The sequence below is a fragment of the Poecilia reticulata genome, linkage group LG19 (assembly GCF_000633615.1).
Source record: "Poecilia reticulata strain Guanapo linkage group LG19, Guppy_female_1.0+MT, whole genome shotgun sequence".
Taxonomy (NCBI): Eukaryota; Metazoa; Chordata; class Actinopteri; order Cyprinodontiformes; family Poeciliidae; genus Poecilia; species Poecilia reticulata.
In genome coordinates, this window is record NC_024349.1 from 18,609,455 (window position 1) to 18,635,650 (window position 26,196).

The window sequence follows — 26,196 nt, forward strand, 5'->3', positions numbered from 1 at the left end:
GGAAAATGTAGCAGACATTCAACCAGCCTTACCTCATACAGAGCAAAGCTAATGCTAGTTTTCCGTGGCTTGACTGCTTTACCCACAACTTCACAAAGCAGCAATTTGGAGATGAAACATATTTGCTTAAAAACCTTGGTAAAAACAGAAAAAATACATTCATCGCTCTTTGTGTTGAATAAAAATATCAACACTTTGTGCAAATGCACAAATATCTTTGTGCATTTCACTTCAACAAACCTGGTGAAAAAAATTGTATTAAAAAAACCTAGCAGAAAAACTAAGTGTTAGAGCTCCATCTGCTGGGTCACTGGACAAAGTAGTGTGAGCTGCGCAAAACGATTAGAGAATGCATTTCAAGTTTTAACAGAATTAAAGGTTGTGTTTGTAAACCTGATATTAAATCAAGTTAGTCCTCTGAAAGGTGCATTATTTTTCACAATAGCTGCTCCGCGCCAAGATCAAACTCAAACCGTTTTGTAATCTCGTTGAGCCGTTAAATGTGCAAACTCTGGCTCTGATCCTAGTCACTCACATGACTCRAATTTGAATCTGCTGGGAAACCTGAAGGCTTAGGAATCACGGCGCACGATGTCATGTGTCAGTCCGGCACATTAATTACACGGTTCAGATTGAGTACATCAAAATCTTTAATGCAGAATACACTGCCTTTACTTTAAATAAAACCGCGTGTGATCGGAAATGTTGATGTTCCAGGTGTTTAACGAGTGTGTATGCTGGGTTACCAGAGTCCGAGGAGACAAGCAGATTCCCCTGAGCCGGGCGAGGAGGAGCTGTAGATCAGATGATGAATGCCATCTTTTCTCTACRCTGAAGTTAGCCTCGCCTTGTCCTCTGTTTACAACCGGAGCCGACTTCATCACAAGCTTGTGGACTTTACCAAGCCTGGTGGCAGAGTTTACTAGCAGAGCTGGTTAAGTCTAAAAGAGCAACACAGTAAAAATCTGCAGCGAAGGAGAAACATGCATCTCATCTAAAGCAAATGGAGGAYGGAGAAAAGGACRCCGCTTCATTGGTTTAGCACCAACACACACTTTAATGTAGGTATAATGCTGTGACAATATTTCACTAACTGTTGGAATATTTAAATTCTGTAAATACTGACRATGATGATTACAAACATGAAATAAAAGCTGAACTAAAACTGCCTCACCACCAGTCAGGGTTCTGATGTCAGAAAGCAGATTATAGTTTGTTAAAATTGTTTTATGATCAAAACAGACATTAAAGATCTCTGGAATAATCAAGAAAAGTCTACAGAACWAGTCCAATAAATACACTGTTGATCTGCTTTAACMCATATTTTCTTAAGCAGAAGAAAACAAAAAAACAGCTTACAGAGGCTTGAGGACAGTACATACATTTAAATACACTGTATATTTCATAAATAACAAAAATGATGTGGTCATGTTTGACTTATCTGAGAGAGATTATTCAAATCAAAGAAACGTTAAATGATAGTTGTCTGAATTATCCTTCCTGTCATGGACCAACGAAGCAACGTCACACCAAGCAAAGCCTGATTACATGAACTAACGTAGTGATTTATTTACTCACACTTGGAGACGAAACCAACAGAGTAGCTGAGAGTCGATGCAAATAAAAAAAGGCTCTCCAAATTCAGACAAACCGTTGTAAATGAGATTCTACAGCAATATAATAAYCATCTTGGTATCAAATCCATTACTAAGGGCGCAGATACTTACTGCTCTTTGAGGGAGACTCAATATAACATGACCCCCCTCATATTCCTACACCTAACTAAATTAGTGTTTAAAATGCATTAATATTTTAATGTGCTTTGCCTTTTCATTCTTAATCATGAAATAACTGCATAGAATCCTGCCTTTACAACAAACCATCAGCATCAACTGCTGGAGACTCAGAGAGGTCTGCTACCAACACACATGACAATTAAAACAGAGAACACTTTGAAGCGGGACATAAAGACGACCAGGGCAAACCGGGGTATCCAAATCAGTTTTCAAAATGGCAGCTACAGGTCCTGTTGGGACCTGTTTTGGAACCTGCCAGCYCCTCCATAACTGCACACGAAACAGGATTCAAGGAACAATTTGTTGTAGCAAATGAGTCAGAGTATTAAATCTGCTTCCATATGCATCAAAGACATCTAATTATTATGTGCATATAAGTAGTGTATATTGCTGTATATTAACAGGGAGGTTTAGATGTCGTCAGCACAGCTGTCATATCTTATATCTCAGAAGAAAGCAGCAGATCACGTTGTTTATAGTTGGCAAGCATGCACAATAATTGAGCTTCTGGAGCCATGTTATTGTCCTGAGTGGCTCATGGACTTTCAAAGTCATGTGATGGCTCACACAAAAGTGGATGAACATCTTGAAGGAGGAATGTTTTTCTCCATTGGAAGGCCATTCAGAATCCACGTCGCAATCTATCCAAAGTTGTTCAGCTACGAAAGCAAAATAATGACCCTAGACCTAGCTTAGATCGGTTTTGTTGTTTAGCCATYAAATGTCGGCCCTCACAACCCCCTATGGCACCAGGTCACTTAGAAGAGCACATATCTGAGTAAATTAYTGAAATCCTGTGGGAAACTGATTTGAATTCTTATGTTTTCTGTTTCTTAAATAAGCTTTGTCAAGCCTTTGAAAAGAAGGTGGACGTCTAGCCTCTTTTAAAGAGGCCTACAGAGAGCCACTCAATTAATTCCCCATAAATCATTTGTTTATTGGTTTTATGATGCGTGTTTGYATGTCTTCTTTACTTGGTAGTCAGAACAACTGACACCAGAATTAAATCGATGTATCTGGGAGAAAACCAGAAATAAAATGCATGTTATATTAACATAGACACTGCTTGTGCAGGTATGCTATTATATGAAGTGTAAAGGCATGTGTTGGTCCAAACTTTTCTGTTGGAGGAATTCTTCACCACAGACTGGGCAACCAAAAGGTTGCCCCCCCATATGTACVTTGATGTGTGAATCTAGATGAGTTTTTCGGGAGAAACTTTTCCCACAGAAGTCACAGCTATAAGGCTTCTCGCCTGTGTGGACCACCATGTGTGTATCCAGGTATGTTTTACGGTTAAACCTTTTGCCGCAAATTTCACAGCCRAAAGGCCTTTCCTCACTGTGTGTGGTCATGTGACCCCTGAGGTGTGTTCTACGTTTGTAACTTTTACCACAGATCTCGCAGCTATGTGGTTTCTCTCCGGTGTGGACCACCTTGTGCGCCTTTAGATTTGTCTGCCGGTTGAACTTTTTACCACAAATATCACAACTAAACGGCTGTTCTCCCCCGTGAACTATCATATGCGTTCGCAAGTTATTCTGATGCCTTGCCGTTTTACCGCAGATAGTACAAACATAGGGCTTCTCCCCTGTGTGGATTCTCATGTGCGTCTTCAGATTGTGCTGATGCTTGAATCCTTTACCACAAACTTCACAAACAAATGGCTGCTCCTCTGAGTGGACTCTCATATGTTTCTTCACGTCGTGCTGGTGCTTAAATCTTTTWCCACAAACATCACAAACAAACGGCTGCTCTCCTGTGTGGACTCTGATGTGAGATTTAAGACTAAACTGATCTCTGAATGTTTTGCCACATTCATCACAGCTGAAGTTTTTCTTTCCTGTGTGGACTTTGGTCTGTGAATTTGGATTAGGCATCGTTTCAGAACCTTTGATATTAGCACCGCAGGCTCCCTTCCAACCACTTTCTTTCGCCGTCAAAGGTTGCTGCCAGTAGTCATAACCATCATCTTCGCTGACATCAGTCTCAGAGGATTCTGCAGCCTTTCTTTCTGAACCTAATTTGAATTTATTTGGACCAGGCTTCCAGGCAAGTTCCAGTTGTCCACAATCTCCGTCAGTTTCGGTTTTGATCCATTTAACGGAGCTGGTGGTCGGACGCTCTGCCTCTCTGGGGTCTAAAGTTTGACTTTCATGAAGCTGTGAGGACTCCAAKTCCTCGTCATTATCATCTTCACTCTTCACAACAATATTAAGCGGGAAGTTGATGTACTCKGTCTCTAGCTGCTCTCCTTCCTGACTTATCCAACTTTCCTCAAGTTCTTCCTTTATGAAGGGACCCTCTGGGTTCTCCTCGTCCAAACTGGGGCTCCAAGGAACCTCTTCTTTATTCAGTGGATGATGGTTGACATCTGAAGATAGCAAACACCAAAACATAAGAATGTTATGAAATTTCAGCATTTAATTTGTACCTGTAGTGCTTTAAGGCAACTCGCTAGAAAAACTTTGAACAGAATGAGAAAATAAAGATAAGAAATGCTCGTGGTGGTTAGTGTTTCAGAGATAAATTACACAACCGAAACAAGATTTTTATGAACATGACGTAAAGCAACAAACGCTTACGATTATTCATGCTATCTGTTGCCTGAACTATTGTTACCGAGTCTAAATGTTGGTCATGATCAGACATCCCCTCAGCATTTACAAATAATCCAGAATCCTACAGCTCCTCTTTTAACTGGGACAAGGAAGTATGAACACATAAAGCCAGGTTCACTATCTCTTCAATGCTTTCGTGTCCATTTAAATATTGATTTTAAAATTTTATTCCTCCAAGACGCATCCGATCTATGGCATCTCTATAACATCCACACACCATTAAAAGGACTCGAGGTTAACCAGCCCGTTTCTCCTAGACCAGACATCTGCAACCTGCAGCTCCACAGCTACACRTGGCTCTTTGACCTCTCCTCTGTGGCTAACAAACCAAAAAAGAAATGTTTTTGATAATGGACGATGTAGGAAATTGACGTTTTATGAGATTTCTCATAAAATCTGCATGATACCTAGAACATTATAAACTATGCTCTTTTTCATTATCCATATTTACAGAAAAGGCTCACCTCATTCTATTTTTTTGTAGTAGAGAATWCATTTTGTTCTAAAATTTAAAAATATAAATACATCTTAAACTTTATTAGTTGTCATAATAAAGTATTTTATGTAGTACATATTAATAAAAKAATTTTTAGMKGTGCTCATTTGTAATGGCAGGGCCAAAATGGCTCTTTGTGTGGAAAAGATCGTTTACYAATACTTCTAGTACAGGGGTTATCAATCGTAAAATGTAGGGATGATCAAGCATTTGCTGTGGCTGATTAGAGAATAGCTCAATGTCCACATATCAGCACTGCTCATTTACAATTGAGTCATTAAAATTTTGTTAACCCTCCACAGTTACCAATTCAGTGACTTTCTTGCTATATTTAGTGACATTTCAGACAAAGAAAATKGTATCGGCCAAAATTGGAATCAGCAGGTCAGGCTTTGTAAAGATTGGTAATCGGTGATCGGCCAGAAAACTGCAATCGGTGCACCCSTAATGTGAAGCTAATGCTTGCTGCTACTAGCTTAAATGCTAAGTACGGTAGAAGTTGAGACCGAGATAACTCAAATAATTACAAACTACTTCCTGCAACAAAATGTGGTGTATATTGTAGACAATATGCTTCTAAGCATAAAATATCTTACAAGCTGTGCGCCGTCCAACCAAATGGCTGAAGACGATGCATAGAAGTGTATTGCTAAACACGTGCTAACGCCGTAACTTCCGGTTTCCAAAAATAGACATACATTGTTGTTTCATGTTGTGGATGCTAGACAGCTACATAACCCATGGTGAAGCATGAACAGTTGTCATTATTGAATTTTATTCAACACACAATTAGAGTAAAACTACAAAAGAAAAACACAGCATATCAGGATACGTAAATAACATGYGAAGCTAATGCATGTTACCGCTAGCCTAAATGTTAAGTCTACCAATACCTCAGATGCACGTAAACAAACAACTTAAATTACTATAAACTACGAAGAATTGCAATATAGTTAGGTGTATAGTATGGCAACATGCTGTTACATATTAAATGAACATTTTTGCTAACTTACAAGCTGTAAAGATTGGTAATCGGCAAACGAAAACGATGCAAATAATCCATAGTAGCGCATTGATAAGCAGGAAGTGTTAACGTCTTGACTTCCGGTTTTCAAAAATAAAACCGAACATACAACTTCAACCACATAAAATATTGTATTAATTAAACCACAATGGTCCTTAAGTAGCCAGAACATATGGCATATATTTCTTTTAKCTCATTTACTGTTTAATTCTACATTTGCTTGGTGAAAACATGACTCAATTCAATCAATTTTGTTTTTGAATTTGTAATATTAATACATTTGACACTTCAATGCTATAGAGACAGGTTCTGAGTTTGTAGATTAACATGTTTTAGTGAAAAAWTTGTAAATCAAGTTGGACACCAACTTCCCAACTGGAAGGTGGAGGGAGGTGGTAGTGTCATGTGGTGAGGGGGTTTTGCAGTATAGGGACTCGTCCGCATCATTAGAAAAGAGGATGATGTTACATCCTCCTTTGTGRAAGTATGTAGGAATAAATGCTTCTTTATGTATCACATGCTGTGCTAAGGTGGACATTAGAACAAACATCTCAAGATATCAGTCAGTAACTGAAAGCTAAGACACCTTTGGATCTTCCAAATGGACGACAACCCTAACCATACTGAAAATAGTTACAAAGAGGCTCAAGGACAACAAAGTCAATGTTTTGAAGTGGCCTCACAACAACCTGATCTCAGTCCTACCATTAGGTGGAGATGAGAAGGTAAGCCGTCAAGAGGAAGGGACTGACATTTCAGCAAAATGTTCTTCACAAGCGTCTCACAATAAACAAAATATTTGTCTAATTTAATGTCAATGTGGGGGAGTGTCCTAGGTTTGGGTTATATGGGGTTTTTTAAAATTACTTGGTTTCATATGGATCCAACTTATGCTCCGGTATGTATCCTGATTTGACTCCTGCCTAAAATTTGTAAACATACCATTAACACAAAGTCTTAATTTCACTCAGAAAAGCAACAATGATTCACAGGAACCTTTCATTTTATTCAAAGCTTAATTATRTTATTTTAATTGTGAAATTTCCGTAAATAGAAAAGTGCCCAATGCATGAAATCCAACTAATAGAATTAATCCACTTTGCAGTATTTAAACATACAGTTCATCCCAAATTATTCATAGTAAAAGCAACTAGATTCAAAGCAATCTTTTAATTTTAACAACATGTTTTTTCTGACTTAAAGTAATATTAACATTTTGGATTGGACCAGCACAAAGTCCTCAATTGAATCTGATTGAGCGTTTGTAGAGAGAGCTAAAGATTAGAATGATGCCAAGCAGGTCCTCTCTTCTGACCCAAAAACTAAAGCTAATCACCATAAATAAATATCAGAAAGCAGTGGAGACATGCACCAATTATAAGAAGGATTTGACTGCTGCAAGGCCGGTAGGTCAATTTTAGTAAAATTGGGGCTTTATATTATATGTTGCAGTTTTATTTAGTGCTTGAAATATTCTATTCCTGAAACAACCTTTGGATTGAATATCTTCCTCAAGTAAATAAATATTTTTTAAAGGATGTTTCATAACAATTTTCATTTATTTAATTAAGATTTTATAGGTTTCAATGTAACTTCAGGTAGATGATTACTCAAGAACTATGTTATTTTTCACTTATACACGATACAGAGATCATTTGAAAGCTATTTAATTCGTTTTGTTTGTTTGTTTTTTGTTGCGTTTTTTTTTTTTAATAAATGCTGGAAGAAGAAAAAAATCCAGAACATCGTCCAGAAATGATGCATCGATAAATAATTATCTAGGATAGTGCTTAGTAAAAAACGAATGGCTGATTTGCAGATGGTCTAAAATACATGTTGGATATTTAAGCTTTATACCAACCAGATAACCACAAAGCTACGACAAGCTAACAGTAAAATAAAACACCGACATTCATCCAAGACATGGYGATAATCCAGTTACGCTGAAATAACTGGGATCATGAATGATAACAAAAAGATTGACTCGGTTATTGACGCAACATCATRAATAGTTTGCATCTCTATTCCAGTTTGACAACCTTAAAGCTACTGTAAGCTAACAGTAGAAAGCTCCTGATGAAACAGCTGCTTCTTACCTGCGGATTCGTTTCTGCAAACATCCTGCGGCTGGTGATCTCCAAGCTGTTTCATCCGCACTTTGTTCTCTAACGCCAGACTTTCAATGCTGCTCTTATTAGCATAAACCACTTCCTTCATGCTGTCTTTTTTCCTTACAAAAGGCTCGGCGATTCGGGCCTCCACCGAACCCAGCACCGACTCGATCCAGACACAACATCCGCTCACATTATTTCAGTCAGACTGAACCTCTGGAAGTTGTGCAGGAGACCGATTTAAACATCAACAGACACGGTTCCATCAAACGCCTTTTTTTTTTTTATGACGGATAATTGTTTAATTGTTCTGTTTTTTGAACAGGCATCCAYCCAGACAACTTTTTTCTCGTGTTACCATGGTAATCACATTCTTCTCCGTCTCCCAGACACCGCATTGACTTATTACAAACGACACGTCTGCGCCTCCACCATATTATGAGTGGCAAGATACACAAMCAATTCAACGCAAGTATGATTTGCTCATATCAGCCACTTAAGGTATCCGTCAGTGGTCGTTTCGAGGGGGGTTCTTCCTATAATAATTCCTTCAGAATTAACCTAATTCGTCGGCATATTAGGGTCACTGGAGACAGGAAAATAAGAGTGCATTTCCAGCAGAGGACATTCTGATATTAATCTCAGAAATTTTCCAGAAAAATCTTGGACATTTCTGAGTTTCAAAAGTCAAAAATATTACGCTTTTGAAACTCAGAAATGCCCTTATTTTTTCTAGAACATTTCTGAGATTTTCACTATTTTTTTGGCAGAAATGTACTCCCTTTTGTTTTATCCACAATGGCCTTAATATGCCGTTGTACTTTCTCTTCTATATACAGTGTTTATAAAAATATTGACTCCCCCTGGATGCTTTGCACATTTTATTGCTTTTAAAAATCAATCATCAATCATGATCCAAAAAATCTGCCTGACCAACATTTGGTGGTCAAAGCGAAAAACGATTTCTACGAAATAACAAAACTCAGTATATAAGTAGCTTTATGTCAAATACTTCTTTATTCCTGAATAAGGAAGTATGTAGGAATAAATGCTTCTTTATGTATCACATGTTGTGCTAAGGTGGACATTAGAAAATTCATTGCTCTCCACTGGAGACCACACTGACCACGTACGAAGGGTGAACTTACCGTCAAATTCTATTGTTTTGCTGCAAAATCTGGAAAGAATTGTGGATTTTGCCACAAAACTAATTCATTTTCTTCCCAAATGTGTCATTTTGTTTCAGTTCACATTGGAACTACATTTATTAAAAGGGAATTTGTAATCACCAACAATTCATAGCCTTTGACCATAACCACAAACCTTTAATAAGAATGTTTCAGAAACCCTGGTCTAAAATAAAATGACAAATAATGCTCTTCCCATGCTTTATGTTGCAGTTTGTCTTACTTTTTCACAAAGACGAGTTAAATATTACTTCATACCTATTGCACAGASACTGCGTCCTAATGTCATCGTCAAAGTAACTAATCTCTGTGTCAAAAATAGAGGAGCACATCCTAATTCCACAGTCTAATTTCTGTTGAAGACAATGACAAATACAAATGTATATTGCAGAAAGTATTTATTTAGTGTTTTTAACCACTCTGTTATTGTCATGCAACACAAATTGCTTACATGATTAACCAAAGCAGAAATTAGTCAACAGACCCCAAGACTTAGAGCTGAAGAACATCTGTCAAACTCAAGCTGACAGATGAAAATCAAATTCTCCCAACATATATACAGAACATATGTAAACACAATATTCCGCCCAAATGAGTTAGAATTGAAGAAAAAACCAATTCATATTAACCCACTTATGGGTGTTTGTAGTGATGCCATTGGTCATTAATCTGTAACATCCCTTATACTACTATACCGGCTAAACATAATATCCAAACTAATCAACATAACACTTCACTTCTTAAGAAACTATTAGATACCTTTTCAGTTAATTTTCAATAAACCTTTTGGATTTATTGATTTTAAGATGATGTATATTTGGCCTAATTTCCATYAGTCTTACAGACACAGTTACCTACCTTACAAGTCTACACATTGCATTCACACAAACTCATTAGCCTAGGTGTAATGTCATATGCCGGTCTAAACTTCCCTGTTGGGTGAATTCCTGCCCACAGACGGCACAGCCAAATGGTTTTTCTCCTGTATGAACTATAATGTGTGAATCYAAATGCGTTTTTCTGGTAAATCTTTTACCACAGAAATCGCAGCTATAAGGTTTCTCGCCTGTGTGGACCGCCATGTGCGTTTCAAGGTATGTCTTACGGTTAAATCTTTTGCCGCAAACTTCACAGCCAAAAGGCCTTTCCTCAGTGTGGGACGTCATGTGAGTCCTGAGGTGTGTTTTCCGTTTGTAACATTTACCACAGATCTCACAGCTGTGTGGTTTCTCTCCGGTGTGGACCGACTCGTGCGCCTTAAGGCTTTTCTTACAAGTGAACTTTTTCCCACAAAGATCACAGTCAAACAGACGCTCTCCTGTGTGAATTATCATGTGTGTCTTCAGGTTGTGCTGAAACCGTGATCTTTTCCCACAAATATCACAAACATAGGGCTTCTCCCCCGTGTGGATTCTCATGTGCGTCTTCAGATTATGCTGGTGCTTGAATCGTTTCCCACAAACTTCGCAGCAAAAAGGCATCTCTCCTGTGTGAACTCTCATGTGTTTCTTCACGTCATGCTGGTGCTTGAATCTTTTACCGCATACTTCACAACCAAACGGCTGCTCTCCTGTGTGCACTCTGATGTGAGACGTAAGGCTGAAATGATCTCTGAAAGTTTTGCCACATATCTCGCAGCTGAAGTTTTTCTTGCCTGTGTGGACTTTGGCCTGTGAATCTGCATTTTTCTTCACTTCGGAGCATTTCTGAATAACTGAACAGTCTGAAGAATTTTTTTCTGTGTTGCGTCTCATGTGTCTCCTTAGAGACTGCTCGTCCAGAAACTGTTTACCGCACTCAGAGCAGCTGAAGACCTTTCTGGAAGCATTACAGCCTGCATCGCTATTCATGCCTGCCTCAGCTAACTGGCCTCCCTTCCATCGATTTTCAGTCCCCGCTATAGGTCCATGCCAGTTATTATAACAGTGATTATCCTCATTTTCGCTGGCTTCATTGTCTAGGGAGTCTGCAGCCCTTCTGTGTTTATTTATTTTGAAATTATTTGGATCGGTCTTCGAGATRAGTTCCAGTCGTCCCCAGTCCTCTCCATCAGTTTCTGTTTTAATCCATTTAAAGGAGCTGCTGGTTGGAGATTCCATCTCTCTGGTGTTGGTTTGGCTCTGATGAAGCTGTGAAGACTCGGGTTCCTCTTCATCATCTTCGTTCTTCACTACAACATTAATTGGGAATTTTCCGTATTCAGCTTCATCTCCTCCAAGCAGCTCGTCTCCTTCCTGACTGATCCAAAGTTCCTCCTCCTCCTCCTTTATGTAGAATGGCATTGCATCCTGTTGGCCCAGACTTACTTTCCAAGAAATCTCGTTTTTCTTCCCCCAAAGATGCTGATTTTCTGAAAACACACACACAMAAAAAAAACATTAAATAACTGTGACTTTACATACAGTATGTTACAGCTGAATATAGTACACAATTTAGGTGTAGGGATGCAAACAATGGTTAATGGTTTAAGGTTAAAATTAGTTCCAATCAATTAACTAATAACATCCRCTTAGGCCTTCTTTTAGTGTTGTGGTTTGGTCCCCGTCCAGAAGATGACGACGCTAGTCATCCATAAGTAGAGCCAGTTGTAAGAGAAACAAATATGACTGAAGCCGCATGACTGAACAGAAAAGCGAAACAGTCCAAACAGAGGCTGGTGCGGGATGCAAAATGTACTTTATGTAGTTCTGTTTAGCAATATAGTTAGATTGCAATATAATACAAGTTCAAGCAGTTTCTTCCACTTCGTTGACACTGAGGGGAAAGTAAAGTCTGCCATCCTGAATTAATGGTTTCACATACATTATTCTTTTCATCTTTTGTATTTCTATACAGCAACCAGAGGTTCCYATTTTGTTATATTTAAACATGTCTATGATTAATAATGTGAGAAAACAAAACTTTTTTTTAATGAAAAATGAGCCCTGTAATGGAAAGAAAGCCAACCTCGTTGATAAAAGGGAAAAAAGTTAAAAAAAGAAAAAAAAACATCACTTATTTAATAATGACTATAGGAGTTCATATCATGTTATCTGAAATCCTTACACTGCAAATCTCATCTGTTTTGTATCTTATTTGAGAAAGAAGAAAAGAATAATATTTTAAATTTACTTATGTTTTGGTATTACTTTCAAATTAGGGGAAATAAAAAACCTRCCAGAGCTAAAGGGTTTATTTCAAGGGAAAAGCATTAATTATTATTATTATTATTATTATATGCTAAAGAAAATACCTAGCTAGTTATCAGGCCAAATGTAAGTTTTGGTAAATAAAAGCACCCCTCACACAAAGAAACTCAGATACTATTCATCTACACTCCCTGCATATTTTGAGCAATTTGTCCAAAATAAATTTCATCCACACCATGGCTCCACTGATTGGATAATAAATAAAAGTCTAGATTTGCTTCAGAACTCAAACATGCCTTGCAGTTAAAGTGTTTAAAGACTGAACATTCTTTAAACACTTAAAGACGGTTCTAAGCATGGACCTTACCACAGGGGCCGCGTTTCATTGACTAATGCCTATTTYACGTCACAGCGCAGCTACCACATGCGTGACCGTCTCACAAACACAAGCTACAGTAGTAAACACATGCTAATGTACATTGTGGACTAGCAGACCGACAAAGTTTTTGAGTCAGGACTCGAAAAAGAATGGTTCTCTACCGTCAGTGGGGTATCTGTACAGGCGATGTYAGGTATCCTGATCATATTTGTGGAACTAAAATTCACAGATTTCCAAAATCTGAAACGGAAAGCCTTGCTTGGATTAAAGCTTGTGCACAACCGGATTTGCAGCTCAACCGTCGTAGGATCAATAAGAACAAAGGACTGTGTGCTGCTGGTGTAAGTATGAGTGTTTTGTGTTTAGTGAATGAAAAAAGAAAGTCAATAATAAACACATCCATTATGAAAACCTTTTAGCCAAGTACAGCATAATGGCAGAACCGATACAACTTGAAGCCTGTCTGTTACAGTCTTACGTTAGCTGAACAGATCAATATGCAATGTGTACCGTATCTGACATTAAAGATTTTATCTTACCTGAAAAAGCTTTTTACTAAACTGTAATTGTGTTAGCCACGCTAGCATCAGGCGTAGGGACACTCAAACATTTGCCAACAACAGAAATCACTGGTCTCAAAAGTAACCCTCAAAACCACGAATGCCCGACTTACCSAGCCTTGCAAGAACAATAGGCATCAGTGATCTTGTCCACAGCTATATTTATACTAAGGGTGTGAAGATCTGCTTTTTTCCTCATCGACCGGTAGCATTTAGCTGTGACGCGCACAATTTTGGAGGCAYCGCGTGGCTCAAACACCTTGATGTCGTCCAAAAAAGATGACATGAACTTGTTGGTTCCCCTGTCCATTGTTGWGGCYGATATATTGTGAAAATCCGGCAGAAATGCTAAAYTAATCGACTCAGAAATACTCTGCRGAGAGACAGTCGAAATGAAAGACGCCATGTTTACATAGAAACTAAGCACYSYGAGGCTTTGTTTGTGAGACATGCAGCCACGTGGGATWTTAGAGGGCGTTTCTGGGCAGAGCTTGGTAAGGTCCATTTCAAGCTGGGTTGCAATTAACAGGTCCTTTCTATGTCCTGCATAGAAAGGACTTAGCTTATGCAAGGTTTCATTAGTAAGCCCAGTGGATGAGCATCTGTAAGATTTTTTTTAATAATCTGCTAAACGCACCTTTTGAAGTTAGAGACATTTAACATTCCAGTGACAAAATATTTGAATAAAGTTTTTGTTTAACATTCTGGAGCCACATTTGATTAACACTGCAGCTACATGCTAATCTGCAAACTTTTCCTAGACGACCAGATAAAAAAAAAAAAAAAAAAAAAGAAAGACTCGAGAAGAACAAATGGGCCATGTTGAACAAAAAATACTTCAAGATGCTAGTGCAACGCTTGGTCGTATTACACAATCAGTTTCCTGCTGGAGCAGATGTTGCCTGTTGCGGTGTGCCTGTCTGACCCAGAGGTTACCCAGCTCAAAGCATTCCTTGACCTCAAAGCTGAACAAGGGGATCTCCAGCAAGCTCTTAAACTATTTCAATACGTTACTGTTACTGGGGAAGAGGGCGTCATGTTTCTCTCTACCACCATTCATTAAAGGATGGAGGAGCTCCACAGAAACTCCTGCCGTTGACCAATGTTCAGCAGCTTCTCACAAAGGTGGGAGGTTGAGAAAACCTACAAAAATGATCCTGCAAACAAAACTTAATTGTAGCTTATTTGGACTCTAGGTTTCACAAACTTGTGTTTTTATCTTTGGATAAAGCCTGAAAAGCCAAAGAAGTGGCTCTCAGAGAAAAGACAAAGAGAAGCTGCGTCCAATAAAATAAAGGAATAACGATCAAAAAAGTAAAACAGTCGATATACAGTCAAGGTATATATATATATATAAAAAGAAAAACCTCTTTACATCAACAGGTTTCTATCTTTAGTTCATATTTTCTCTCAGTCCTACTTCATCCTTGTTTAACAAAACATGGTTTGATATAAAGTGGTATGCGTCATACACCAACCTAAACACACTGTGTGTAACAATATTGTCCGGAAATTAGAACGTTAATTTAGATATTCTCATTAGCTCCCCCTGTTGGACTGAATTGTTTATACAATTGTAGAGCTCTTAGTGCAAAGTGGATTTAAAACATTTGTATTCATATGGAGAGACCTGTAAAGCTCACCTGAAATGTTGCGTTTTTGTAAAGTTCAGCTTAAATTTTAATCACTTTAGAACCTAGAACAGATAATATTTATCTTTCAAAAGTAACCCTTTTGAAAGATAAATCCAGGACAGCAACTCAAACTGTTTTCCAAAAAAAAAGGCAATACCATGACAGTTGATACTGCCAAAACCAAGTCTTGAGTTGATAGCCTGGCACTTTTAAATGCTTCCTAATTTAATGAAAAAAGACAAGCAGATTAAGTGATGGTTCCTCTGTATTTCATACAAACAAACCATCTGTGGCAAAGATGCACAAATATGGGATTTTCAATTATTTAAAAAGCATTCTTTAAAGTCATAAAAGTGAATTAAGAATAGTTGAGGAAGAGCTGTAGAGCTGTGCAAAGATGCTGTGAATTATACTTTGAATTTGGTTTAAAGAAGAGGAACCATAATCCAGAATCATTTGTTTAAGGTGTCTTAAAATAGTTTTGGAACAAAACTATTGTTCGTTTCAAGATGAACGGACAAAGATAAATAGAAAAATATCCTAACAAGATTTAAAAAAAAAACACACATATATATATATATATATATATATACATATACATATATACACACACGTGTGCATATTTTTTAAATCAGAGGATATAACCAAAACTAAAACTATAAAGCACTGTTGAACCATATGTAATCTAAAAATCTGTTAACAGAGCTGAAAAGAAACATGTACCCTAAAAATCTGACACAGAATGGTCTGGTCTGTAAAAACCCATTATTTCTTATCAGATAGAAAACTCTGGAGGTCATGAAGTGTTTTTCATTCATATTTATTTTATGCTTTCTTTAGAGGTATTTTGTTAATTGGCAAATGTTTATTTAAACTCACAGTTTTGCATCCTTGTTTTACCAGTGCTTTGAACAGTATGAGTATGCTAGTGACTGAAGGCTGCTTCAACAATACAATTAGTATCTTAGGACTGTGCACTTTTAATCCTTCAATAGGCAGTTTAAGCCTTAAAGAAAGAAATGTTATTAACCACGTTAATCTATTTTCACGTCAGTTTCGGCTACAATTTACAAACGTTAGATTGCGGCAAAATATATTTTATCTTCATAGTTATAATGAATGCAAATCGATTAGGCTGCAAAAACATTTGGGAGGGAGAAAAATGACTCTGTTTCAGATGTACAAAAACACAGATTGGGCTTTTATCTGCTCCACCACAGGAGACGAGAGCTACAGCTAGCTAACAGCATTAAATCAGAGCTGCTTCTTACCAGCGGTTTGATTTCTACCAACATCCTGCTGCTGATGGACGCCGTGGTATTTCTTCTGCACTTTGTCCTCTAAAGGCAGACTTTCAGATCTGTTCTGATGAGCATATTCCACTTCCTTCATTGTGTTTTTTGTTCTAACTGGCGCTGAGCTCGTCGAACTGGGCCTCCTCCGAACACAGAACCGAATCGATGCCAACAATACCCGCTCACCATTCAATCAGATGAAAGCGCCAGATTTACCTTATGGGCCTAATATATATGGTAGCGTCCCTTCAGTCCCTTTAAATAACTTTTTGATAAATATTTCTTAACGGTTCATTTGTTTTAAACAGGCACCTGCACAGACGCCTTTATTCTCCGTCACTATAGTAACCATATTCTTCATGGCTTTCACATACACCGTGAGTTTCCCTTTTTCAAAATTTTGTTAAATACATAAATTTTACACTTATAATCATCGAGTTTCGAAACAAAACGCGGGACGCCTGAGTCTTTTCATCTCACTGAAATGACACGTCGTCGTGTCAGCCATATTGGGAAGGGAAACAGTGCCCCGTTTATGCATTGAAACGCAGCAGAGCGGCGTTTAAACAAGGTTAAAATATTTTTGCATTCGTATATTGAAAACACATGTCTTTTAAACAGWAAATTTATTTTTGTAACTTGCCATTAAACCAAAAAATGACCGAAATGCTTGCGAGATGGTCTTCGGTGTTGGCATTAGTGTTTAGCAACAAGAGCTTTATGTCAGAACAAATGGTTTCATATTAAAGAGTTTAAGAGAGACTTTTAAACAATACTTGTGGATGTATGTTAAGGCAACACCTCAAACACATTCCTTGTTTTATATCACGTAAATATAATCTTCAAAATAGCAGGAAGAGAACTATGGACCTTTAAAAGTGTGGAGGTGCCACATTAATCTTTTCAAATTATATTAAGCATAAATACCATACCATCAAGCTGTTCAGGAAGGACAATTTTGTGTCCCAGAGATTAGCCAGTTTCACTGTGAAGCTGGTTAGACACAGTCATTATTCATAGTTAAATTATTCAATTTCTTCTTACATGGGCTCAAAAACCAAAGCAAGAAGCCATTACTCTAAAAGCAACATCAAAAGCCAGATTGCAGTTCACTCACCAAATTCAGGGACAAAAGACCTAATGGAAGCGTTTGGTCATAATGACCATTATTACTTTTGGATAAAGGAGGCAGAAGCTCGTAAATCTGAGAGCATTATTTCAACTGTGACATTAGGGGGTGGCAACATCATGTGCGGGTGTTTTGTTGCAGGAGGCTCTGGTACGCTTAAAAAAAAAACCTGCATCATGAGGAAATAGCATTATGGAGCAAGCAAGTACATGATGTGGAAATAGAAAAGCAACATCATAAGAGGCAGTAAGTTACAGCTTGGATACAAATGGCTCTTCCAATAGACAGTACCGCTAATGACGCCACCAAATTAGTTAGAAAGTGGATCACGGACAGCATAGTCAATGTTTTGGAGCAGTCATCACAAAGCACTAATCTCAGCCCATAGAAAGATGAGAGTTGAAAAGGTTCATGTATACAAGCCTGTTAAACCTCATTATTAGATTAGTTATGATTTCATCTGGGCTATTTTATGAATTCATCCGATGCTGATAATAGAATTGAAGAAAATGTTAACTGCTCGTGGTGTGCAAAAATAGTTTTCTGTGTTTTGTTTTTTTTACAATAAACCTTTACAAATAGACTTAATCTGCATCTGATCACTCAATAAGCTCAAAGCAATATGAATTGTTGGCACAAAATCTGAAGCTGCAAAGCTAATGTTTCACAGTTAAAACATTTACCCATGACGGTACCCAAGTTGCATCTATTCTACCATTATACAGACATTATACAGAAAGCAAAATTATTTCATCCAAAGAGTATATTAAAAAAAATTTTTTTTTAAGAAAAACAAAGTTTATTTAAGTCAAATACAACTTATTTATATGCTTTAGACATCCATATACTGACATTTTTTCATAAACGCCCTTGGTCATATTCTGCTTCTCTGCTTTATATTTAAAAGGTATGTGAAAATAACTCAGGAATACACATACATACAAGTGACTGTTAGGCTCAGTCATTTTTACAACTGGATAATCAGTTGGTCATGATCTGCCGAACTATATTAGTGCGTAAACTTATTAGTCAGAAACTTAAATCCACCAAAATAGAAAAAAAAGTATGTCTCCTTACTCCAACTTACTTTCAGTCTTAGAGTCTTTAAATGCTAAATTCATGTTCTTTAACCAATAATTTTGGTTTCAATTTCTGATTTGATTTGTCAAGTAGGTGTGCTGGTGGTCATTTAGCAAAGTATTGCTTCATTGGCAAGATTAAAGAGCTTTGAGAACCAAATACCTCAAAGTGATAGCTATCAATTATTTCTATATTCCAACTCATCATGCATGGCACGCTACCAAAGATGAGATACAAATTGTACAAAAAAAAACAAATTTGCTTGAAACAGGAGCAACATCAACAATGAGCATGGTTTACTTAGTGTTTCTAAACAGTACCAACCAAGGGTAAATGCTTCGTAGCTCAGCTGCTCCATCCTCTCACACAGAATTATAACACTCATACTTGTAGTAATTAAAGTCAAAATCTCCAAAAAAGGCATACAATAAGACAAGTCACTTCTGTCATGGAGATGAAGAAATTATCTTTAGGTTTTACCTCCAGATTTTTTCTTTAAATGTGCTTTTATCCCAAGTGTAATGTCATGTGTCTGTTTAAACTTCCCTGCTGGGAGAATTCTTGCCCACACACGGCGCAGCCAAAAGGTTTTTCTCCCGTGTGAACCGTAATGTGGGAATCAAGATGCGTTTTCCGGGTGAACCTTTTACCACAGAAGTCACAGCTGTAAGGCTTCTCGCCTGTGTGGACCGCCATGTGCGTCCCGAGATGCGTTTTACGATTGAACCTCTTACCGCAGACGTCACAACCAAAAGGCTTTTCTTCATTGTGGACGGTCATGTGAGTCCGAAGGTGCGTTTTTCGCTTATAGCTTTTACCGCAGATATCGCAAGCAAATGGTTTTTCGCCCGTGTGAACCGTCATGTGCGCCCTGAGACTCGTTTTACGGTTGAACTTTTTGCCACAGAGATCACAACCGAAGGGCCGTTCCCCTCTGTGGACTATCATGTGCGTCTTCAGGTTGTTCTGGTGTCTCGCTCTTTTGCCACAGATGTCGCACACAAAAGGCTTCTCCCCAGTGTGGATTCTCATGTGCGTCTTCAGATTGTGCTGATGCTTAAACCTTTTACCGCAAACTTCGCAGCTGAACGGCATCTCTCCCGTGTGGATTCTCATATGTATCTTCAGGTTGTGCTCATGCTTGAAGCACTTGGCACAAATTTCGCAGCCAAAGGGCTTTTCCTCAGAGTGGACTCTCATGTGAGATTTCAGGCTGAAATGATCTCTGAAAGTTTTTCCGCACATGTCGCAGCTGAAGTTTTTCTTCCCCGTGTGGACTTTGGTCTTTGAATCTGCACTTTGCTTCACTTCGGAACATTTCAGATTAACCGAACAGTTGGAGCTTTTTTCTATGTTGCGTCTCATGTGTCTCTTCAGAGACTGCCTGTACAGAAACTGTTTACCACACTCTGGGCAGCTGAACGGCTTTTTAACAGCACTACATCTGTTATCGCTGCCTGCTCTCAACTCTGTTGCTCTGCTTCCCTTACAGCCGGAGTCAGTCTCTGACAAAGGTTCCTGCCAATCGTCTTCTTCACTGAATTCAGTCTCAGGGGTGTCTAAACCCTCCGCGCCACTCTTTGGTCTTGGAGCACGTGGTTTCCTAACCAGTTCCAGCCGTCCCCAGTCCTCTCCATCACTTTCCTTTTTGATCCATTTAAAGCTGCTGGTTGGACGCTCAACCTCTCTGGCGTTAGTTTGGCTTTGATGAAGCTGTGAAGTCTGAGGTTCCTCTTCCTCATCTTCAGTCTTCACAATAACAGTTAATGGGAGTCGGCTGTACTCATTTTCGTCCAACCCATAATGATACCCCCCCTCTTGACTGATCCAGAGTTCTTCCTCTTCCTCTTTTACGTGAACAGGTTCTGGGTTCTGCTGATCCGTACTGGGGCTCCAGGGAACCTTCTCTTTCATCACCTCCAAGGGCCGAACATCTGCTGGACACACAGAGAAATGCAAGGAAAAGTTTAACAAATACACTTGCAGAAACGCGAGTCAAAAATGCTACGGTTCAGTGACACTGCTCAGGTGATGATAGAAGTTTTTACTCCAGGGATCGCTCTCAAAGAATTGTTCAAGAATACAGCACAAAAATTAAAACCTTGGACAAAGTTTTTAATGACATTAAAAGAATATAATCAAATTGAAGCTGTCTTTTCTTCTCTTCGTGTACAAAGATAAACCTCTTCATAAATTACTGCTTAAAAAGTGAATGTGGAAGAAGCAAAGCTAAACACTTTAAGCACATGTGAAATTAAATGTCAAATAAAAGTCACCTTGTGGCGCACACAAGACATTCTGGGGATTGTAGTAATATTAAAAAGGCTTAGTAATAAACAAGTCATTTAGTAACATTAAAAGCTACTGCAGCGCATGTTGTTTTTCTTCCTTTTAATAATTTACATTTTTATTTTATAGTTAAAAGGTACCATTCTTTAATGTCCTGTATGCCTCTTCTGTCTACAACAAAATGTCCGCATGACTTACATTTGCAAAGTTGGGCCTGGATAAACCGCAGGACTTCCTAAACCATATACTTTGCAAAAAGATGTTTAGAGAAAACCACACAGGGCTTATCGGCAAAAAAAGCCTCATGTCAAAGTCAACCACAGTCAGACAGTTAACGTGGAGAAATACTGGGTACTTAAGACAACAGACTCTTTTGACATGTTAACATTGTAGGCAAGAAAGCCCACAAACGTATACATTTTTATGCATTTTAACAGAAACATGCACAAGATGAAGAGCTGCATGTTACAAGCTCTCCGTTTCTTTGGACTGCTCAGCAACAACTTAACTTCAACTGCAAGCCTCCTAGACCTTACAGTTCGCTTAAACACTAGTTAACACACTATCTGCTTCTTATTTTTCCTTTAAACTGTTCTACATTTTGTCCTAGAGTGCCCAGACTGTGGACCAAACTCCACAGTTTAGTCCACAGAATCTCATCTTGAGGTCTTTATGAATTGAATTAGCTAGTTAACCGTGAGACCCGTTTGTTGTTTTTCTTTTGCCCGGTCTGGGGGATTGCACCCAAAACCATCACACAGCCTCCATCAAAATTTTCCATGTGTGCAGCCCACATGCTCACCTCTGCTTAACCCACAAATGTTTTTTTTTTCTTGTAAATGTGGCACCATGTCAGGAGAAATTGTTTTTTGGTTGTTTTTTTTTCACGGTCAGATGCTTTTAAGCAGAAGCCTTGATTTTCTTTCACTGTTTAAATTCCTCAGATGCAAAAGAATTTACATCTAAATTCACAAGCGTGCATAGCAGTAATAGTTTTGGTCAACTCTGGGTTTCTTTTGGACTCTCTCGTCTCTCACGTCGTCAAGGAGGAATTTGGCCCAATTCTCCTTTAGTTTATTGAGGTTTGCAGACCTCAATAGCAAACTACACATTGGTTTCTGCACAGCTCACTTTGGTCCCACCACGGCATTTTAATCAGGTTGAGGTCTGGACTTTGAGTGGGCTATTGCACCACACTCGGTCTTTTTATTTTCAGCCACTTTTGGAGCTTTGCCTTGACCCAGTTTCATGCGAGCTTCAGCTGTGGAACAGATGGATTCACATTTTGACTTCGTAGCCATTGTGCGGCAGATTTTCAGCTGTGTTTGGGATCACTGTCCTCTTGGACTACCCGATTTGGGCCAAGCTTCAGCAAACAATTAGAACCTACTGCTTTACACTGCAGAATGATTGAAACCTATAACCCTTTCCAGATTGTACTACAGCAACAACAGCTTTTCTACAAAGAGATCCAAGCAAAGCCTGTAAACCTGTGTTTTATGCTAGTATTGGATGTTTTTAAATCAGTAAATCTGCAGCTGCCAGATACACAGACACCTCTTTGATATCCATTTTGCGGGTTGCAGTTTTGAAAATTTCTAATAATAATCACGAGGAGTGCACAAAATCGGATTTTGAGTTGATCATGCTCTTTAAAAAGATTCCAATTTTGGCAGAATTTAAAACAAGGTCTCCAATAACACAGAAAAAAAGGTTGTTGGATTTGTCACTAACTGCTTTAAAAAAAATAAAAAGAAAGTCGCTAAAGAGCTCTGAAAAGTAACTAAATACAGCGACAATTACCAAGTTGGAAACATTGGGATGACTGTTGTTTCATACAGAAGTGAGCTGGTGGGCAGGTCTATCAGCCCTCTCACACAGCAGAGCAAAAGGTGACAATGGTTGATTTTTAGACATTTGCAGATTGCTGGATAAGACCAGTCTCATCTAAGAAATAGCCAATTGTTTATTACCTAATAATTATATCCATTTTCTTCATGCATCATTATTCTGCACCAGAAGAAGGCAGACTCAGTAAATCTAGATGTAAATAGTAGCCAATAATGAAAATTATGACATTATTAAAGATGAATGTGTCACACATCATTTCAACAATATGAAAGATCAGGCAAAAAAAAATAAAAAATAATATATATATATATATATAACAAACACTAACTCGTATTTCAGAAAAAAATAAAGCAGAATTGAAAAAAAAAATAAAAAAATCAACCTGACTAGTATAAATCAAATTATTGGGCATTTATCCTGACCACTGAAAATGCCCAGCATTTATAGATTTTTTGAATGTCTTGTGGCAATATGTAAATACGCAGCATGGCAAACCCTAAAACTCCCCAAAAAATATTCTAAAAACATCTGGATTTAACTACACAAATAGGCATAAGACTCCTATTAGATAATTACTGAATGGGTGGAGGGCTGCACATTGGCGCAGTCGGTAGAGCTGTTGCCTTGCAGCAAGAAGGTTCTGGGTTCGATTCCCGGCCCCGGTCTTTCTGCATGGAGTTTGCATGTTTTCTCTGTGCATGCGTGGGTTTTCTCCGGGTACTCCGGTTTCCTCCCACAGTCCAAAAACATGACTGTCAGGCTAATTGGTCTGTCTAAATTGCCCCTAGGTGTGTGTGTGTGCATGGTTGTTTGTCCTGTGAGTCTCTGTGTTGCCCTGCAACAGACTGGCGACCTGTTCAGGGTGACCCCGCCTCTCGCCCGGAACGTTAGCTGGAGATGGGCAACAGCACCTCTCCCGACCCCACTGAGGGACAAGGGTGTCAAGAAAATGGATGGATGAATGGGTGGATATGTTTCAGCTGTCAACAAGTTATTTAACCCCAAATGATGCAATGAGAAGCTTCTCATTTCTTAAAACAATCATGTGGAAAGACATCCTGCGGTCATGGTGTTGGTCAAATTATTGCCATGCATAAACTGAGTTTAAAAAAAACTGAGTTAAGAACTGTCCAACACATTACTAAAAACTGTAAGGTTAGTGGGGAATCATGGTCTTCAAGTAAGAAATGTATCCTGAATGATTGTGATCACCGAAACGTTTGGCGACACCAAACAAAAAAACAAAAAAATTCAAACTCAGGGCCATGTGTCCAAAAAAATTCAAACTCAGGGCCATGTGTAGTAATGAAAATAAGAGTATTTACACACACACAATGTGAAGGCAACTCAAGGGATTGGATCTGAACAGCTGTGTAGTTATAAGAAAACCACAAATCAGTGAGACTAGCTTAAGAAAATGGCTRAAGGAAGAAGAATAAAGATTGAACTCGGGAGCAATGGAAAAAGGCCACCTGGTCCGATTAATCCAGATTTACCCTGTTCCTGAGTGATTGGTGCATCAGGCTAAGAGGAGAGGCAGATGAAGTATGCTCCCATCATGCCTCGTGTCCTACTGTACGATCCTGCTGGGTCAGTGCGATGATCTGCGTTTGCTGGATGGCACTGCCATATTCCAAGAGTACAAAGAAAGAATTTATTGCACTAAAGTTGCGAAAGAATGGTTCAGAGAGCATGAGACGATATTGTCACACATGGATCGGACCCCACACAGTCTGAACCTTAAACCCATTGAAAATCTTTGGGATGTGCTGGAGAAGGATTTGCACAGTGGTCACTCTCTACAAGATCTCAGTGAATAATTGATGCAGCACTGCATGGAAGTAAATCTTGTGGCATTGCAGAAGCATATCGAAACAATAAGCAAATGCATGCTGTAGCCAAAGCTAAAGCCAGCCCAACAAAATATTAGTTTAAGATTTAGAAATCGTGCCTCAATTTACAATGCTAGTCCACAACAGGTTTAAATGTAAACAAATACAGATTGCCACATAATTTCAGTTTTTAAGATCTGGTTTCACTTTTAATCTTCACCTATGCTATTCAGATGACTCAAGTGAAATTGTTTTGACAGTCTAAAACGTCAGTACACCTCCTGATGATCAGTTAATCAATGCATTTGATTAGCATCACCTGGCTGCTACTTATGGTCAGTGTCCAATCAGTTAGAATAGATTTTGATTTTTCATTTTATTTCTACATTTTGCTTCATGCGTTTCTAATTCAATGGCACTGTTGGACGTTGCGTTCGGTTAAATCTAGATGTGTTATGTTTGTTGAATGTTTATGACGTAATTGGTTAACATTTTAAAACCCTGTTAACCTGGTCAATATAACAGACGAGTTTAGGTTCAAACCGCTGTGTGTGCGTTCATTGCTCCATTTGTTCATTTCAGTCAACACTAGCAGAGCCGAGTGGTTTTCATGAAAATGCTCGGAGCTCCACTTTAACGCATTCATACTCGGAGCAACAGCAAGCTAACAGCAGAACCTCCTGGTGAAATCAGAGCTTCTTCTTACCAGCTGTTTGGGGTCTACCAACATCCTGCGGCTGGTGGACACCGAGCCGTTTCATCTGCACTTTCTCCTCCAAAGACAGACTTTCAGTGTTCTGATGGACATTATCCACTTCCTTCATGGTGTCAGTTTTCTGTAAAACGAACCGGAGGCTCGTTTCACACGAACCAGGCCGAACACTAACATTCCTGCCAGGTTGGATCCATGGAGCTGTTACAGGAGCTGGAAACATTCTCCGACAGGGCCTCGGACTCTTTCTTTGTGTTGGCGTTTTCTACCCACCTCATCCCCCCGAGGTTTTAGAGCAGGCATCTCCACAGCCGCCTCATTCTGTGTAACCCTAGTAACCAAAGAGCTCCCCCCGCCGAAGCACAGGTTTCCTTAAAAACAGGACGGCAGTGCAGTTGCCATATTGTGAGTGGCATATTTATCAATTTATATAGCCTAACTCGGTTTAAATCAGGATTTTCCCTATAGGACGACTCAATTTAATGCTAAATTAATGTTGACCAATAGATGGCACATACAGTAATATGTTAATTTTTGAAGTAATAAGTAACAGACAAATATTGAACAAAATCGTAGCGCATACAGTAATATGTAAATTTTTGAAGTAATAAGACAAATATTGAACAAAATCTTCTAGTCAAAATAGAAATGCCTTAATTTTCCTTTAGAGATACAATAAAGTTTATTTTCACTATTTTGTTCACTTGAGAGGTGCTGTGAAAGTCTGTTTACTGATTCAAATAATAATAATAATAATAATACATACTACAAAATAATGAATCATCCCCATAGTTATAACTGAAGAGTTAATCAAGGAATTACGTCTAATCTAGCGGATTATTAAACCTGTCATATAGTTACGGTCCAGTACAGTGTTCACATACAGTTGGGTCTGTGAACACTGTTCAAGATGTGAAGGGCTTGACCAGATATGCCAAATGTTAGACGGGATGTGAAACTATAATGACTAATTTTGTGGGTCTGCCTTCATAAATGTACCAAATATTTCAGAAAGCGTAAAATACCGGGAGGAGGATAAGTAAATATAATGATTTACACATGCAATCAAACA

General features: G+C 38.5%; 3 protein-coding genes across 4 annotated transcripts; all 3 read right to left on the reverse strand.

Moving 5' to 3' along the window:
* Window positions 1–1,029: 1,029 nt before the first annotated feature.
* On the reverse strand, window positions 1,030–8,391 carry LOC103481859 (gastrula zinc finger protein XlCGF57.1-like). Its single transcript, XM_008437640.2, has 2 exons — window positions 8,034–8,391; window positions 1,030–4,170 (listed from the first exon to the last, which is right to left on the reverse strand). The coding sequence occupies exons 1-2, from the start codon at window positions 8,152–8,154 to the stop codon at window positions 2,879–2,881; spliced, it is 1,413 nt and encodes a 470-aa protein (XP_008435862.1). The 5' UTR covers window positions 8,155–8,391; the 3' UTR covers window positions 1,030–2,878.
* A 1,225-nt stretch (window positions 8,392–9,616) lies between these two features.
* Window positions 9,617–16,532, reverse strand: LOC103481858 (gastrula zinc finger protein XlCGF57.1-like). The gene is made up of 2 exons (XM_008437639.2): window positions 16,208–16,532; window positions 9,617–11,585 (listed from the first exon to the last, which is right to left on the reverse strand). Exons 1-2 carry the CDS (start codon window positions 16,326–16,328, stop codon window positions 10,129–10,131), a joined length of 1,578 nt encoding a protein of 525 aa, XP_008435861.1. The 5' UTR covers window positions 16,329–16,532; the 3' UTR covers window positions 9,617–10,128.
* Window positions 16,533–16,681: 149 nt separating this feature from the next.
* On the reverse strand, window positions 16,682–25,449 carry LOC103481857 (gastrula zinc finger protein XlCGF57.1-like). 2 transcript variants are annotated; one of them, XM_008437638.2, is made up of 2 exons: window positions 25,119–25,449; window positions 16,682–20,374 (listed from the first exon to the last, which is right to left on the reverse strand). In XM_008437638.2, exons 1-2 carry the CDS (start codon window positions 25,345–25,347, stop codon window positions 18,948–18,950), a joined length of 1,656 nt encoding a protein of 551 aa, XP_008435860.1. In that variant the 5' UTR covers window positions 25,348–25,449; the 3' UTR covers window positions 16,682–18,947. The 2 variants fall into 2 exon arrangements, with proteins under 2 accessions (XP_008435860.1, XP_008435859.1); XM_008437637.2 differs by having other exon boundaries at window positions 16,682–20,377.
* Between the last annotated feature and the right edge of the window lie 747 nt (window positions 25,450–26,196).

What these genes read in the sequence shown, in the direction of transcription:
- LOC103481857 (XM_008437637.2), bottom strand. Translation starts at nt 25,347, where the DNA reads ATGTTTCCAGCTCCTGTAACAGCTCCATGGATCCAACCTGGCAGGAAT. An exon ending in TGGTAGACCCCAAACAGCTG is followed by an intron (nt 20,378 to 25,118) that starts GTAAGAAGAAGC and finishes CTGTGTGTCCAG; the next exon opens with CAGATGTTCGGCCCTTGGAG.